Source organism: Pelodiscus sinensis, chromosome 2 (assembly GCF_049634645.1).
Source record: "Pelodiscus sinensis isolate JC-2024 chromosome 2, ASM4963464v1, whole genome shotgun sequence".
NCBI classification, from domain to species: Eukaryota; Metazoa; Chordata; order Testudines; family Trionychidae; genus Pelodiscus; species Pelodiscus sinensis.
The window spans coordinates 69,631,652-69,649,303 of NC_134712.1; the positions used below are offsets into that span (position 1 = coordinate 69,631,652).

At 41.5% G+C, this 17,652-nt stretch overlaps 1 protein-coding gene across 2 annotated transcripts in view; it reads right to left on the reverse strand.

The window, feature by feature from the left end:
• UBE2V2 (ubiquitin conjugating enzyme E2 V2) overlaps positions 1-17,652 on the reverse strand; it is a 45,133-nt gene that overhangs the window by 23,707 nt on the left and 3,774 nt on the right. The window contains exon 2 of one of the 2 annotated variants that reach the window (XM_006112165.4): positions 1,449-1,594. In XM_006112165.4, the coding sequence (XP_006112227.1) occupies positions 1,449-1,594 (146 nt within the window). Of the gene's footprint in view, positions 1-1,439; positions 1,595-17,652 lie in introns of both variants that reach the window. The other variant, XM_006112164.4, reaches the window with a different exon arrangement.

The following is a 17,652-nucleotide window of genomic DNA, read 5'->3' on the forward strand; positions in this document are numbered from 1 at the left end:
GGCAGCAGCGCAGCAGGTGGGAGCTAGTCTGCTTGGGAAGCTGTTTTTTAAACTGACTACCCTCATGGACCAACTCCAGCCTGCCACCCCATGCTGCCACCTCTAATACAGAGGCAGCAGCACGGGGTACCAGGGGGCTCCCCAAGAACGGGGTTGGGAGTGAACGGGCTGCCAGCCCCACCTCCGGGGACTATCTTATTGTCATGCAACCGCTACAATTTCATGTGGTTACATGACTATTAAAATACACGCTAAGATCCCTAGTTAACAGGTTACATTTTAAATGCTTTTCTCTATAACCATGAGATTGAGGGTGGGGGTTACATAGCTTCTGACATCATAAAACTATGGAAACTAAGGTCCAAGGCATAAAACGATAGTGTCTATACATTATCTCCCCTTGCCTCCTGATGTATCCAAAGCTCAGGAGCCCAGCAGAACACATGATGATATTCTGAACCTCTGCACAATCTACTGCAACTGGTAATTCAACTGCAACTGGTTTCCCAAGTAGGCTGAGTTTGGAGTGCTGGTGGAGTGTGGAAGAGTACCACCATTATACCCTAACTGTTAATATGATCTTCTGTTAGACTTATGGCAGGGGGGACTTACTGCACAATAAACGGTAGCAGTGCTATATCACTCAAGGCTAACTTTAATAAAAGAAATCACAATGCTACTTTGAGTATCGGCACATTTTTAAAGTCCCTATTTACGTTCAAATATGTTTTGTACTCTTATCATCAAAGCTGCTTGATATTATTTATCTTTTCTCTTACGTTCTGTATTTCTCATACTATAGATACTGTTTTACTGCAGAACTAACTTGACAAGGCATGTATGAGAAATATAATCTCACGTGGTAAAAAGGTGCAGAACACTCCAATAACAGTCCCTGTACAAAATTATTTTGCTATTACAGGACATAGCAGCATAGTAATGATGGAAATGCAGCTTTAACTTGTGCCTCTATTCCAGGCAGCAGTAGCCTCAAAGCACCACCCCCACTGCACAGATTACTCAATAGACATAAAAGTAACTATAAAGATGTGGATACACACAAGCTTTGCTGAACACATAAGTATGTGCCTACACCATGTGAAACTTAAGCCTGTACAATGTTCCTATGCAATTCTTTCTAGCCTTTCTACAGATTTTAATTCATGTGGGTAATTCCACAACACTGACTATAGGCTTGCTGGTACACATATGAGTATACTAGAATGTAGCTTCTCATATTTATCTCAAGTTAGTAAATCAAGCTATGATTAGTTATAAACTGCAGACAGACTGTAACAGTACAGTTATAAACTAAACTATTATTGCAACTACCCATTTTTCTTTGTAAGTGTTTTTAAGTTAAATGCTTCTCTAAAATGTAATCTTAATACAGGATTTTATACTGCCTACAAACATAAAAAAAAGAAGTTTTAACCTACTGTACTGACCCTTGGTGGTCCAATAATCATGCCTGTCCACCTTGTAAGTGTCATATCTTCATCATCTTCAAGGCCCCAGCTTACTGTACCATCGCCTACTCCTTTTTGACCTTCTTCAAGTTCTTCCAACAAGCGAAAATTACGAGGGACTTTAACTATTTAAAGAAAGTGAAGCAATGTAAATAGCATATGTTCATGAAAAAACATAAGTCGATTACTTACTGACTGTATGACATTGAACATCACAAATGAGTATCATTTCAGTCATAAAATCTTCAAAGTATATTTTAAATATCCTATTATAAAACATTTTCAGACACCCAGTTTGTGATTAAATTCTGCAAATCCTGGTGTATTTAATTAATGAAGCATTATACAGTAACAATATGTCAAATAAGGTAACCTGCTGTCTTAAATACCATGATAAATGTGTTTAGTAAAACACTTAAAAAACTATGAATAGTCCTGTAGCACCTTAGAGACTAACAAAAATTGTAGATGCTATCAAGAGCTTTCGTGGGCACAACCCACTTCTTCAGATGTACAAATAAATAGCAGAAAATGAGGGGATGTGGAGGTAAAGAGAAGGGAAAAAAAAGTCTTGTCAATTACAGTGATAGAAATGTAGCCGTGTTAGTCTGGGGTAGTTGAAGCAAAATGCAGGACAATGTAGCACTTTAAAGACTAACAAGATGGTTTATTAGATGATGAGCTTTCGTGGGCCAGACCCACTTCCTCAGATCAAATAGTGGAAGAAAGTAGTCACAACCATATATATATAAACCATTTGGTATATATGGTTGTGACTACTTTCTTCCACTATTTGATCTGAGGAAGTGGGTCTGGCCCACGAAAGCTCATCATCTAATAAACCATCTTGTTAGTCTTTAAAGTGCTACATTGTCCTGCATTTTGTCAATTACAGTGTCCATGCTAAATGAGGGTAACAGAGTGGGCTGTAAGCGCCCAGTACTTAGCTTTCGATGTCATTAGGATATTTAATGTAGTGGCCTAGCAAGTTCAGGTCTTTGTTCAAACCTTGATTAAAGCTGTCAGATGGTTTTTTAAATTGCTCTCTCCCTCTCCCTCCCTCCCTCCCTCCCTCCCTCCCTCCCTCCCAGTGGGACAACAGAATGACATCATCATGTCACTCTGTGTCCAGAGGTACTGCCCCCACCAACTAATCATGTCCCTGCTGCGGAAGAGAAAGTTTGAAGGAGTTTAGGGAGGTGGAGGCAGGAAGCTTCAGCAGGGAGGGAAGCTTGTAAATGGGAAGGGGAACCCACTGCAGCCCGCAAGGGTGGGTGAAGGTACAAGAGAGGCTAAGTATAAACTTGCCAGTGCCCTGCCCAGGGCACACAGGAGGAAGACACACACACCTGCCCAGCTTGCTGGCCAAGCCTCCTCCTTCACCCTCTGTTCACCCTACAGGAAGCCCAGGCAGAAATGGGTGATATAAGAGGGTGTGCGTGAGAAAAGGGAAGAGAGGAGGGAAAGAGTGGCCACTTGGAGGATGCAGGCATCGATCCTGCTAACTCTCACATATGTGGGGATGGAGCTGCCACCAAGCAGAGTTATAGCCCTGGAATGCCAAGAATGCATAGCTTCCACTGCTCCTGCGGGGGGGGGGGGGGGGGGGGGGGTGAATAAATTTGGAACTTAACATGTGCAAAGAAAAAACAAAACAAAAAAAGCCCAAAAGGAGGAACGAAGCCCATCCCAGGGAGGAAGAGGAGGGGCAGGATCCTGTCAATCCCGCTTGCTACCTCCTGCTACCAAGGTCGGGGCAGCAGGACTGCAGATATCCCCTCAGAGCCCTCCCCCCCAACTGCAGTCCTGCAACACCCATTTGGCTACATGACCTCCTCATGAGTCTGTGTAGACAGGCCTGAGGGGTGGCTGAAGAGGCAGGGCAGAGCCCATATGGCAGGTGCCAAAGCTGGCTTCCTGCAGGGGGGAGGAGGGGAGAGAAAGCTCGCCGAGTGCTGCCACTTCCTTTCCCCCTCTACATCTGGGGGAACAGCAGCACAGGAATGCACTCCAAGGAGGCTCTTCCCGCTGCTTGGTACGGCTGAGTGAAGGTTTCGGCTTGGGGGGCAGGTTGGAGCGCCAATGTGGCCCCAACCCACTCACTCAGCACCCTGCCAAGACACCGCATCTCAGTGCCTCTGCTGAGACCCTGCACCCTCAGCTCCCTCACTCACTGCCCAGCTGAGACCCTACCCCCTCCAACCTGCTCACTCATCACCCTGCCAAGATCCTGCACTCCCACCCCCATTACACACCTCCTCTACCAAGACCCTGCACCCTCAGTTCCCTCACATACCCCCTCCACTGAGGCCCCACACCCCCAGCCCACTCACTCACCACCCTGCAGAGACCTTGCACCACCAGTTCCCTCACACATCTCCTCCATCAAAATCCCACAACTCCAGCCCTCCTCCCTGACCAGACACCTACCCACAGCCTGTTCCTGCACCTTCCCCCACTCCTGCACTCTCCCCCCCAGAGACAGGCGAGCATAGCTCTCATACTCTCTGGCTGTGAAAGCAGCCAGAGAGAGGTGGGTTGGAGAGTGTAGCAAGTAGTAGTAATAGTATAGCATTTCCTTTTTAGGAAAATAGTAACCCTGGCTCTGAGAGTACCAGCAGATATATTTGTAAACCTAAGTAACTACATGCTAATAGAATTCAACCTGCTGCTTTCAGCTACTGTGCCACAAAGACAATGAAATTCAGATTAAAAAAAATACAGTTAGCAGTGCAGAAAGTTCCATATTTAAATTAGGAATGTACCAAGTCCGATTGCCCCAGAAAGGTAGAGTACAGAAGTTATCCTATGATTATAGCTGTAGTATTGGGACCAAACACATTGAACAGCATGGTAAATGGTGTAATAGGTGATTCCAGTACAGTACTAATAGATCGCCAATGCAATTATCATACATACATATTTATTTTCTGCAACAAGCTTTCAATTATTAGTGATCTAATTATATAAAACCAAATGCACACTAAGGATGATAAATTTATAACTAATCGAATAGTCGATGGGATTTCCATCAATTATTCGATTAGTCAATAAGGGCACCTCCACCTCTGAACTGAAGGAAGAGCTCAGCACTGCTCTTGCTACACTTCGAAAGGGGAAGCACCGCAGGGAGTACGGGGCCAGCGGTGAAGTGGCCTCGTGCTCCCTTCGGCACCTCAGCCTTTGAAATGTACAAGAGCCCTGCCTGGGCTCTTGCTACAGTTCAAAACTGGAGGTGCCCTTATCGACTAATCAAATAATTGATGGAAATCTTGTACATTTCAAAAGCAGAATCGCAGCAGAACCTGCATGAGTGGAGACTGCTTCAGTCCCCACTCGCACCATTTCCCGCTGTGCCTTTACCTCCCCTGCCCCCCCGCGGAGTTGGAGCTGGGGGAAACCGGCTTTTAAGCTGGCTCCCTCCAGCACCAGCGCCTGCTTCTCTCCCTTGCTGCCTCTCTCTGATAGTTAACTGGTCACTTACATGCCTAATGCATACACTCCTATCATGGGCATTTTGATTATAAAATGGCTTGAAAAACTGTACAAAATACCTAACTGATATAAAAGACAAAAGAAGTGGACCACAAGTGACATGTCACAACTTAAGTCTGTCTGTTCTTGCTCATTGGTATCCCAAAAATCAGAATGAACCTTACATGATCTTTGTCAATTTCACTACTGCCCAAAGGATTTATGATAGTTTCAGTGAAGCTGTATCTTGTCATTAGCCAAACTATATGCAGTAAGAGAAGCAGGGATGCAATCTAATGCAAACAAAATTAAATCAGTTAAAATGTGCTAAGTTTTCAGAACCATATGGGCAAGACATTTTTTTGCTATATGAAAGAGCCAAACAGGACATCCATTTAAAAAAATCTCCACTTCCCACAGCTCCTATTGGTTGAGAACGATGATCTACAGCCAACAGGAACTGTGATCGCTCATACCTGCAGAGGCACAGGTAAATATAGCGACAGTCCATCAGAAGCTAACCCTGGCAAAGTAGTACCAGCCCACAGCCAGTATTTGACCATTCCTGTCCTAGAACATACTTTTAAAAAAAAAAAATCTAATCTTGATTTTGAAATTTCTAGTGATGGAGAATCTACCATGACACTTGGCAATTAATTCTAATAATTACTTGCCATGTTAAACAATTGAAACCTCATTTCTAGTCTGGATCTGTCTGGCTTCAGCTTCCAGCCACTGATCATGTTATATCTTCCTCTGCTAGACTGAAGAGCTCATTATTAAATATTTATTCCCCATGTAGGGAACTTGCATACTGAAATCAAGTCACCCCCAATCTTCTCTTTGTCAAAATACACAGATGAGCTCCTTGAGTAAGGCAAATTTTCTAATCCTGCAGTCATGGCCCTTCTCTGAATTCTCTCCAGTTTTTCAACATTCTCCCCATAATGGGCATCCAAACTGGACATGGCTCCACCTTGCCTATTTTTTTAAAATCAAGCAATTTAAAAAATCTACTTAGATCAAATTGGAGCTTTCTAATCAGAAAAAGAGTTTACTATTGTACATGTTATTAACATTATTATAAAACTGAATTTTAAATGCTGCTTTTATAGATCACTGTTGGTAAGTATCTTATTTGAATTTTACAGAATTTCTATCAACAAAAAACAATATATTGCAAACTGAGACCTGATTCTACTAACACTTAAGCAGGCCCTAATTTTACTCACATGTATACATTCAAATGACTTCAGTAGGACTACTCATGTACTTTAAATTAAGCATGTACATGAGTGTTTGCGGCATCAAGCTTTTAGCATATTTTTATTAAAAGTTAGTATTTGTGGCATAAAATCTTTATCACTTCAAAATAAAATTGTTTTCACTATTAACCAAACAAAGTTATTTAGTCTTCCAATATATATTGAAAGTTTATATATGTATTATTTTACATACTGGAAGTTCCAATATATAAATGAAGTTAGTGATTTTTTTTAAATAAAAAAATACAGGCCAATTTGTTCAAAAACATTAGGCATCTCTGGATGGGCTTTTCAAAAGTATCCACTGATGTAAACTACAAACTGTGATGAGGACATACAACTTGGTTAAAGTATTTCTGCTTTCTTGACTTCTGATGTTCAATATATTGAAAGGTGATGTTGGTTACAAATAAAGCACGAGCTATAGTTTACAGATATTGAGTTTTTAAGATGAGGTAGCCCCATACTTGTCGTCAGCATGGAGGAGAACTTTAAGTGTAAAATCTGAGGAGAATTTCAGATTTAACAGATTTTTTTTCTCTAACAATTCAGAAGCAATTAGTTTTGATAGAGGGGAAATAGCCTTTTGAACAGAGCTGCCAACTCCACTACTGACATTCAGCTTCAGCTGCAAATAGTCCCCCTCCTCTCTCCTGCTTCAGCTGCAAATAGTCCCCCTCTTCTTCCTCTTACTAACAACTATCAAGGGAAAATGAGACCTGAAGCCTAAAGTTCACGATCTGTTAGAAAAAAAAAGCAACTTCATTCTGAAGGAAGCTTCTTCCTCTGACAAACTACTTATAGATCACTAGAAGGAAATTCCAGTCTGATGGACCTGTGCAGGATAGACCATTAACATCTTCCTTCCCCTTCCAGTCACAGAAGGGGAAAAGTGGACCAGAGAACAATTTTGTTCTGATGAATATGGTGAGATTAATTAAAGCAGATAGTCCCCTGACAAACCTCCTATGGTCTGGCAGAATTCTATTCTGATGAATCAGAGGAAGCTTATTAAAGTACACATCTTCCCTACCCTTCTTCTCCAGCCCAAACCTTACTCATTGCCCAGTGCTCCAGCTCCTGAAACCCAATTCCCAACCACATCCTCTCCTCTCTCATATAATTAATTTATAAAAGTGACAGTATGTAACAATGACCCTATATATAATTCTTAAAAGCTGAACGTGGCAGGCATGTGCAGGAGCTTGATAATGATTCTGGGTACCTGGAAGTCAGAAAGAACAAGCTGTGGAGTGAATGTGAGTTCATTAAAGATATGAGAATACATATTCTACGGAGCATGGGAGCACTGCAAGGTGGCTAATATAGATCAATGTTTACAGCTATTCATATGAACAGAACTGATAATTATACTTAGGGTCTATCTATACCAGGAGTGGGCAATAACACAGCGGTAGTTCACCAGTTAGCTCCAGGCAGACCCTGCCGCTATATTTAGCTGCAAGGCTACAGGTACGGGCAACTGCAGCTTACATTGGCCATGGATCACTGTTCCCAGCCAATGAGAAGCAGCACAGACTGGGACACCACGTCCCGTAGCTCCAATTGGCCGGGAACAACGAGAACTGTAACTGCCAGTGCCTGTGGCTGTGCAGGTAAATATAGCAGTAGGGGCCCACCAGGAGTTAACTCTAGCAGGCCAGTATTTGCCCACCCCGATCTAAACTGTATTTTTTTAACCAGTGCAAGCACTCAGAAAATGAGCACAGAACTGGTGTAAGACTAACACTTAACCCACAGCAATATCCCTTTAATAAATATCTGCACAAGTTTATCTACTCTGATGTAGTTAAAAATCACAAAATGTTGAGAAATTCTCACAAAAGAGAGTTTGGTCTTGCCTCTATGAGTAAATGTTCACTGAAGGAACTAAAAATAAATCTAGCAACATTGGTGTAAACTCATAACATGCAGGCAGATAAACTTATTTAGTTGAATACTGTTTAAATTCATATATCTTATAGATTTGCACAGTGGAACAAGATATTAAGTTTGTATTTACATAATGATATTCAGTTAAAACCTAATACAGATAAGACCTTTGTTAACTTAGGACTGACTAGTCTACACTTGATACACTACAGTGGCAAGGATGTAGTTGCACAGCTTCAGTGTAGAGACACTACAGCAATAGGAGAGGTTCTTCCATCTATGTAATTTAATCCTCCTCCCAAGATGTGGTCCTTCAGTCCACAGAGGAATTCTTCCATAGACCTACTGCTGTTTACACAAGGGGCTAGCTTGGTTATAGGGATGTTAAGTAGCGATTAATAGCGGGGGGGGGCTCTTGTGCATTTCAAAGGAGGAATGCGGAAGAGCCTATCAACTAGTCAATGGAAATTCCATCAACTAGATTTGTTAATTAACCAATATTTAATATCCTTAAAATCAACTAGCTATGTTGCTCAGGAAAATGAAATATCTACAGCCTGAATGTTCTAGTTAACCAACTAGGGATGTAGAAGACTAGTTGACTATCGGATAAGCAAATGCTTATCCGATAGTCAACAGGATAGTCAACTAGTTGCTCCCCCTGCTGCTTCTATCAGATGGGTGCAGCAAAAAGGGGGGGAAGAAAAGGAGGGTACTTAAAAGTGTCAGCACTGCATCGAGCCCAAGGTCAGCTGCTCCATGCAGTGCTGACCACTTTGAATGCTGTGCGGATCCCGGCATCTGGCTCTTCGTGGCATTTCAAAGTGGCAGCATTGCATGGAGCCTGGGTTCCGTGTGGCATTGCTGCTTTGAAATGCCCGCTGAGGCTCTTGTACATTTCAAAGGAGGAATGCAGAACTCCACGCCCAGGGCCAGTAGGAAATCCCGCTGACTCTGGGCTGAATGTGGAGTGCCAGCTTTGAAATGTACAAGAGTCCTCAGCGGGGGCTCTTGTGCATTTCAAAGACTCAGCAAAACAGACACTCTGAGACGGCTGCTGGCTCCATGCTGCACTGCTGATTTGAAATGCTGCATGAGCCGGTGTCATCTGGGGACTCCCCAGCTGATCCCGGGTGCTGTGGCAGCATTTCCGTAAAACCCAGGATCAGCTGGGGAGTCCCCAGCTGACCCTGGGCTCCACAGCGCCACTTTGAAACACTGCCTCAGCATTTCAAAGGGTCAGCACCACACAGCTGAGACCGGGCTCAGCTAGGTGGGGATGCCCCTTTGAAACACGGAGACGATGTTCAAAGGGCAGTGCCGCACAGCTGAGTCGGGGATCAGCTATGTAGCACTGCCCTTCGAATGCCACCTTGGCGTTTCATACAAGCAGCTCTGCACAAAGGCACTGGCCCTCTTAAGTACCATCTTCGCTGCCTCCATCTGATAGATGCAGCCAGTGCCGCTTTTTTTTTTTTTTTTTTTTTTTTTTTTTTTTTAAAGAAAAAAGGTGCTGGTACTCCAGGAGAAAGTTGTTGAGCAAAACAAAAAACAAAACAAAACCAAGCCGTCCCAGGACAATGACGACGGTGAAGTCTCCTCTGACAATAGGTGCCGGTACGCCCGAGGGGAATGCCATTTATTTCCAGTATGCTGGGAAAATACCATCATAAAAAAAAACACTGGAGACAGCATGGGGCGGGGGCAGATTAGGCATCACTATAACAGCAACATAATAAGCTTTAATCTTGCATCTGGAACTTTCTTTGACATGACTCAGTATTTATTATGGTATTTCCAAACATACGGAACCCTAAACTATGTTTGTAAAATAATCAATCACATATTACAATATTAATCGATTATTTATTTATCTGCATAATTGTAGGGGTTGCCTAAAAATACTGCAGCATGCACTGTCTACCACTCGCTATATAGTCAAGGCTGCAAGACAATTGCTATTGTAATCCTATTTTTGTGTACTTTCCGAAAGTCACGTTTTGGCCTGATATTTTCCACATGTTGTCTTTTAACAAAAATGTAATGATTTAATGTATGCACAACCACTTCAAGCCTTTAAGTTCAGCAAGAGATAAAAATAAACACTTTTCCTCTTAAAAAATGCTAAACGGTGTGAAAGAAATTTGAAACATAATCCTCCATCAAGGACAATGCTTGTGCTTGGATCAGAAAAAAGTGATTTTGATTTACTTAAGTTATACACCTTTGGAAGCTGCAAACTGAACATAAGCAGTAATTATTCCCCCATTATTTCTGCAATTTCTTTTCATGGCTATCATTACTATATTTCTGATACAACTGTTTACGTTAAGAAGGAATATAGAGTTTAGGATATATGGCCTTGAAAGTTTAGCTGAATGCCTAGGTTTTTTTTTGTATGATTAAGCTTGTTTAATTCTTCACTTTTCGGGCTCTTTTTCAAGGGCCTAACATAATTTATACAATAAATTAATATTAACTGTACATTAAATTAAATTGAGCTCTACAGTAATAAGAGTTGAATGCTTCACTTTTTTCAAAATGTTAAATAAAAATACTTGAAGCCATGCACTTGAAAAATACTGCACACGTGTTTTTCACAAGACTGAAAAAAACAGTGTTTGCACTAGTGTAACCATTTTATATTCATAACATTAGAATTAAGGCACTATTTTCTTCAAAGTATGCCTTGAATTACATCTCAGTAAGATCGCAAAGACAAGACAAATTTGGAAAACAAAATCAGAGACTGAAGTAGTTTAAATGCAATTTTTAAAACAGCAAAACATTCTGAAACAGAATGTGAACAAAGACTGTTCTGAATTTTGCTTCTTTATTAGTATGATTAGCCTCACTGCTGCCCACACATATTTTCCTCTTGACATGTAATAATCAAGCCTAAGACCTTCAAGTAACAATTTAAATTAAATCATGTGGTATCAGTATAATTGCGTATGCAGCTTAAATACGTTGAGTCAGTGTGAAGTACAACACAAATTTTAGAAAATTTTCCCATGGGGCTGCATAGTTTCATGGGAGGTATTTCTGTTGCTTTAAGAATGTTTTTACACATGGGCTACGTCTAGACTGGCATGATTTTCCGGAAATGCTTTTAACGGAGAAGTTTTCAGTTAAAAGCATTTGCAGAAAAGAGCGTCTAGATTGGCACGGACTCTTTTCCGCAAAAGCACTTTTTGCGGAAAAGCCTCTGTGCCAATCTAGACACGCTTTTGCGCAAAAAAGCCCCGATCACCATTTTCGCGATCGTGGCTTTTTTGCACAAAACAAATCTGAGCTGTCTACACTGACCCTTTTGCGCTAAAGGACTTTTGCCCAAACGGGAGCAGCATAGTATTTCCACAAGCAGCACTGATTTCTTACATGAGATCGTCAGTGTTCTTGCGGAAATTCAAGCGGCCAGTCTAGACACAGCCATGGAGATGTTCAAAGTCACACTTAACCTAACTCCCATAGAAAGCCAATATTAAGTCGGTCAACTTTGATAATCTCTCCATCAGGGCTTGAAGTGACATTATGGAACATCTCATCCCTAAAAACAATAATCTTATCATCCCAGGTAACATAAGAACATAAGAACGGCCGTACTGGGTCAGACCAAAGGTCCATCTAGCTCAGTATCCTGTCTGCCGACAGTGGCCAGCACCAGGTGCCCCAGAGAGGATGGACCGAAGACAGTGATCAAGCGATTTGTCTCCTGTCATCCCTCTCCAGCCTCTGACAAACAGAAGCCAAGGACACCATCTTATCCCCTGGCTAATAGCCTTTTATGGACCTAACCTCCATGAATTTATCCAGCTTCTCTTTAAACTCTGTTATAGTCCTAGCCTTCACAGCCTCCTCTGGCAAGGAGTTCTACAGGTTTACTACAAGCTGTGTGAAGAACTTTCTTTTATTAGTTTTAAACCTGCTACCCATTAATTTCATTTGGTGTCCTCTAGTTCTTCTATTTAGGGAACTAATAAATAACTTTTCTTTATTCACCCTCTCCACACCATTCGTGATTTTATATACCTCTATCATATCCCCCCTCAGTCTCCTCTTTTCTAAACTAAAAAGTCCGTGTCGCTTTAACCTTTCCTCATATGGGACCCGTTCCAAACCCCTAATCATTTTAGTTGCCCTTTTCTGAACCCTTTCCAAGGCTAAAATATATTTTTTGAGGTGAGGAGACCACATCTGAACACAGTATTCAAGATGTGGGCGTACCATAGTTTTATACAGGGGCAGTACGATATTCTGTGTCTTATTTTCTATCCCTTTCTTAATAATTCCTAGCATCTTATTTGCCTTTTTGACCACCGCTGCACACTATGTGGAAGTTTCCAGAGAACTGTGCACAATAACTCCAAGATCTCTTTCCTGATTTGCCATAGCCAAATTACCCCCCATCATACCGTACAAATAGTTGGGGTTATTTTTCCCGATGGCATTACTTTACACTTATCCACATGAAATTTCATTTGCCATTTTGTTGCCCAATCATTCAGTTTGGTGAGATCTTCTTAGAGTCCCTCACAGTCTGCTTCTGTCTTGACTATCCTAAACAGTTTGGTATCATCTGCAAATTTACCACCTCACTGCTTACCCCTTTCCCCAGATCATTTATGAAGAAGTTGAAAAGGATTGTCCTAGGACTGACCCTTGGGGGACACCACTAGTTACCCCTCTCCATACTGAAAATTTACCATTTATTCCTACCCTTTGTTTCCTGTTTTTTAGTTTTCCAGTTCTCAATCCAAGAAAGGACCTTCCCTCTTATCCCATGGCCATGTAATTTACACAAGAGCCTTTGGTGAGGGACCTTGTCAAAGTCTTCTTAAAATCTAAGTATACTATATCTACTGGATCCCCCTTGTCCACATGTTTGTTGACCCCTTCAAAGAACTCTAAGGGTATGTCTACACTACCACCCTAGTTTGAACTAGGGTGGTAATGTAGGCATACCGCACTTGCAAATGAAGCCCGGGATTTGAATTTCCCGGGCTTCATTTGCATAAGCCGGCCGGCGCCATTTTTAAATGCCGGCTTGTTCGAACCCTGTGCCGCGCGGCTACACGCGGCACGGGCTAGACAGTTCGAACTAGCAAGCCATTCCGCACTATCTGTACGCCTCGTTCCACGAACAAGCCGGCATTTAAAAATGGCGCCGGCCGGCTTATGCAAATGAAGCCCGGGAAATTCAAATCCCGGGCTTCATTTGCAAGTGCGGTATGCCTACATTACCCCACTAGTTCGAACTAGCGGGGTAGTGTAGACATACCCTAATATATTAGTAAGACAGGATTTCCCTTTACAGAAACCATGTTGACTTTTGTCCAACAAATTGTGTTCTTCTACATGCTGCACAATTTTATTCTTTACTATTGTTTCGACTAGTTTGCCCAGTACTGAAGTTAGACTTACCGGTCTGTAATTGCCCGGATCGCTTCTAGAGCCCTTTTTAAATATTGGTGTCACGTTGGCTACCTTCCAGTCATTAGGTACGGAAGCCGATTTAAGGGATAGGTTACAAACCACAGATAATAGTTCAGCAATTTCCCATTTGAGTTCTTTTAGAACCCTTGGACGAATGCCATCCGGTCCCGGAGATTTGTTAATATTAAGTTTTTCTATTTGTTCCAAAACCTCCTCTAATGACACTTCAATCTGGGATCAGATTCAATCAGATTCATCACCCACAAAGGACGGTGCAGATTCAGGAATCTCCCCAACGTCCTCAGCCGTGAAGACTGAAGCAAAGAAATCATTTAGTTTCTCCGCAATGGCTTTATCGTCCTTGATTGCTCCTTTCATAGCTCGATCATCTAGGGGACCCACAGGTTTTTTAGCAGGCTTCCTGCTTCTAACGTACTTAAAAAACATTTTATTTCTTTTTGAGTTTTTGGTTAGCTGTTCCTCAAAATCTTTTTTTTCTTTTCTTATTACATTTTTACACTTGATTTGACAGTGTTTATGTTCCTTTCTATTTATCTCGCTAGGATTGGACTTCCACTTCTTAAAAGATACCTTTTTGTCCCTCACTGCTTCTTTTACATAAGGTTAAGCCACAGTGACTCTTTTTTAGGTCTCTTGCTATGTTTTTTAATTTGGGGTATACATTTAAGTTGGGCCTCTATTATGGTGTCTTTTAAAAGTTTCCATGCAGGTTAAAGTTCTTCTGGAAATCCTAGTAAGTCAGAAAATTAATTTTAAAGTAATATGTACCTGAAGTTAACTGATTATTTTAAAACTATTTTTGTTCATATCTCCAAAACGTCTTAGCACAAAACCCCCTAATTTTGGTTTGTTCGCCAACTGCTAAGTGCTTTTTAGTGGAAGGACTTTTTTTTGAGGGGGAGGAGCCTGTGGAGTGTGCAATATGTGGGGTGGAGAGACGGTAAAGGCAATTATAATATACCACACTGAGGCAGATACGGAAAGGAGTTAACTAGCAGCTAAGGCAGGGTTATAAGGAGTCAGCTGAATGTTAAGGGAAGGGCCTTGGGGAAAAATAAAATTCTTTCCAAACTATGCAATGAAGTAGGGAAGAACTCAAGGACTATATGTAATTTACAGGAGCCTTTTTTAAACTACAGACCTGTGGTGTCCAACATGCTAGTCACAAGTAGCTATTTGGCTGGTTGAATGAGACTAGTTGGCTTGATCAATGTAGCTATTTGGCCGGTTGTGTGTGGCTAGCTCATTACAGAAGTAGCCACTATAGTGGCAACTGGTTGGACACCATGGCTATAGACTATTTGTTTTCACTCCAGATGAAGCACACCTTAACTATTTGTTGCTTTTGAGTTTCCCTCAAACAGGCAAAACATAGTACCAATTCCAATTGTGTCGCACACACCCTCCCTGGTCTTTTATTTAATGCAGGATAGCCAAGGCCATTCTTACATAGCTCTTTTCTGAGCATGCAGAACAAAGCTTCAAATGACTGGAAAAAACACAAATTGACCTGCTATTGACTGCTGGAATGAATTCTCAGTACAGTTAAAATTTGGAGGCTAGAGATCCAAAAAGAAGGCTGTGCCCAAGAAGGGGCATGGACTTCAGGTAGAGAATTGCTACCTAGCCTTGAAATGAAGAGCATGAAGGGAAGGAGGCTGTCATGGAGAATGGCAAGGCACAGGGATCTTAAAGAATGGAAGCACAGAGCATGGAGGAATTTGCATATAGAGGGACAGAGAAGATGCAAACGTATTTACGCTGTGTTTGAAATTTAACATTTTCCAAACTGAAACATGCAAAGTTTTCAATATAATGTAACAATACCACTTCACCTATAGACTTAATGAAGTGTAGAAGAGGGGAAACCTGCTCTGAACAGTCATAAGATGTGTCAGAGGATAGGTCTATACTTTAAAGTTTTATCAGCATAGCGGCATCAATCAGGGATGCAAAAAACCACACCCCATTTAGCTATGGCTTGCATAATCTTCACAGTATAGAAACCTACACTGACAGAAAAATCTGTCAGTGTAAACTGCATCCGCATTAGGAAGCTATGTCAACATTGTTGTGGTGCTGCAGTCTCTATAGTATAAAAATATCCTCTGAAAGGTGCTCTACCACTACATGTTTCAATCACTCATTTTCACTCCACCTAGTTTAACTTTCAACCTAGTAAATGATGTTCCATAATTATTTTTAAAGACATGCAAGAAGTTAGAAAAACTAATGGGCTATGATTGTATTAGGGATATAAGTGACTAGTCAACGATCTGATAAGCATAAGCTTACCGGCTAATCAACTGGTCCCTTGACTAGTTGCTCCTCTCCCCACCCTTGCTGCCTCTATGACAGGCAGCAAGGAGAGGGGAGAGCAGGAGCCGGTGCTCGGAGAGGCCGTCTTAAGAGCTGACTTCCCCCCAGCACCCTCTCCACGGGGGGGCAGGAAAGGCTGAGGAGTAGCAGGGACTGGGCCTGAGCTGGCAATCAGCTGATTCCCAGCTCATGCCCGCTCTCAAATGCTGCACCTCTGGTTTTTAAACATATTAAGAGCCTACTGGCTCTTAATACGTTTAAAAAGCAGAAACACAGGGGGACCCTGACGCAAGCCGGGAATCAGCTGTCCCAATTTGCGCTGGGTCCCCCACACTGCGCTTCAACCTTTCAAATGTATTAAGAGCCCGCAAGCTCTTAATACAATTAAAATGCAGAGCAGCTGAGGGGTTAGCTCCTCCCAAGGTTGGGAGCTAACCATGCTGCAACTCCCCTGCTTATCAACTAATTGATTGGTCGATGGAAATTCCATCCACTAGTCGATTAAACTAAATTTAACATCCCTAGATTGTATATTGATATCTTAAGTAGGGATATAAAATGCCTTAAAAATGTAAACGTGTAACCACTAAAAATCCTAGCAATTACAAATGTTGTGGGCTCTGCAATATAAACTTAAATAAGCTTTACACCATAGCACCCAGAAAAAGCCTCCCTGGAAGCAGCTGCTGGCCCCACTCCTGTGGAGGAGACTTCACTGTGGGCTTTGCAACCGGCTCCCCAGGAGCTGCCTGCCCGTCTCAAGGAGCCAGCATGTAACCTACGCAGGAGGAGAGAGGGCCAGGCCTGCCACAAACAGGAACTGCTCTGCCATGCCTTACAGAACTGGCGCAGCCCCCTGCCCAGGGTGGGTAAGGAGTTGCTCCAGCCCCTACCAGTTAACCTTTTACATCCCTAATCTTAAGTGGTAAACAAAGATGTATAATCTTAACTTTATTAATATTTTCAAATTTTAGGGGTAAAGATAATTGTGTGTGGACAATGCAACTTAGGTGGAGCAAATGTAAATGGATGATGAAACAGTGTAAAACATGCTGGATGTCCTAACAGTTCTTTTGGAGACATTCTGTTCTTTTTTCAGATCCAATTTGTATAAAGAAATGAGAATTAAAGGCAAAACAATTGTTACGGTTGTACTTTAACCAAGTAGAAATGAAATGAGAGAAAATTAAAGATAAATGCACACCTTAAAATCTGATAGCTCACATCTTATCATACAATTTAGTTATTTGATCATGTTCTTAGATACTTTTTCTGCAACTCTGGATGCATTTGTATCTGAAATATATTTAATAACTGTCATAATGCACACATAAGAGAAAAGAGTGTAGATTATATATTTAGATTTTGCTTTTGGATTGCCAGAGTTTTGGTGTATTAACAGTTTTATATATTGCATATCTGAATTGGCTATAAAAACCACACTATTTCCTCCCTCTCTCCAATTTTATAAAAGGCTTTAAATATTATTTGATAATGTTTTCCTGTGGCTAATACTTTGAAGTCTTTCAAAAAAAGTTTACAATGTATTTCAAGGAACTGAATGTAAGGAGCCCCATCTAAACCACATCACTTTAAGTGCACTTTAACAGTAACTGTGCTTCTCCTTTAAAAAAAAAATCTTGACCCAAGTTTTCAAAAACCGCTCATACTGCCAACATAATTAACAGAAATAATTGCAAGATTGAAGGCCAGACTTATGAGTTTAACTAGAATCTACAATATCTGAACATGAAATAAATAGAAGAGGGTATTTT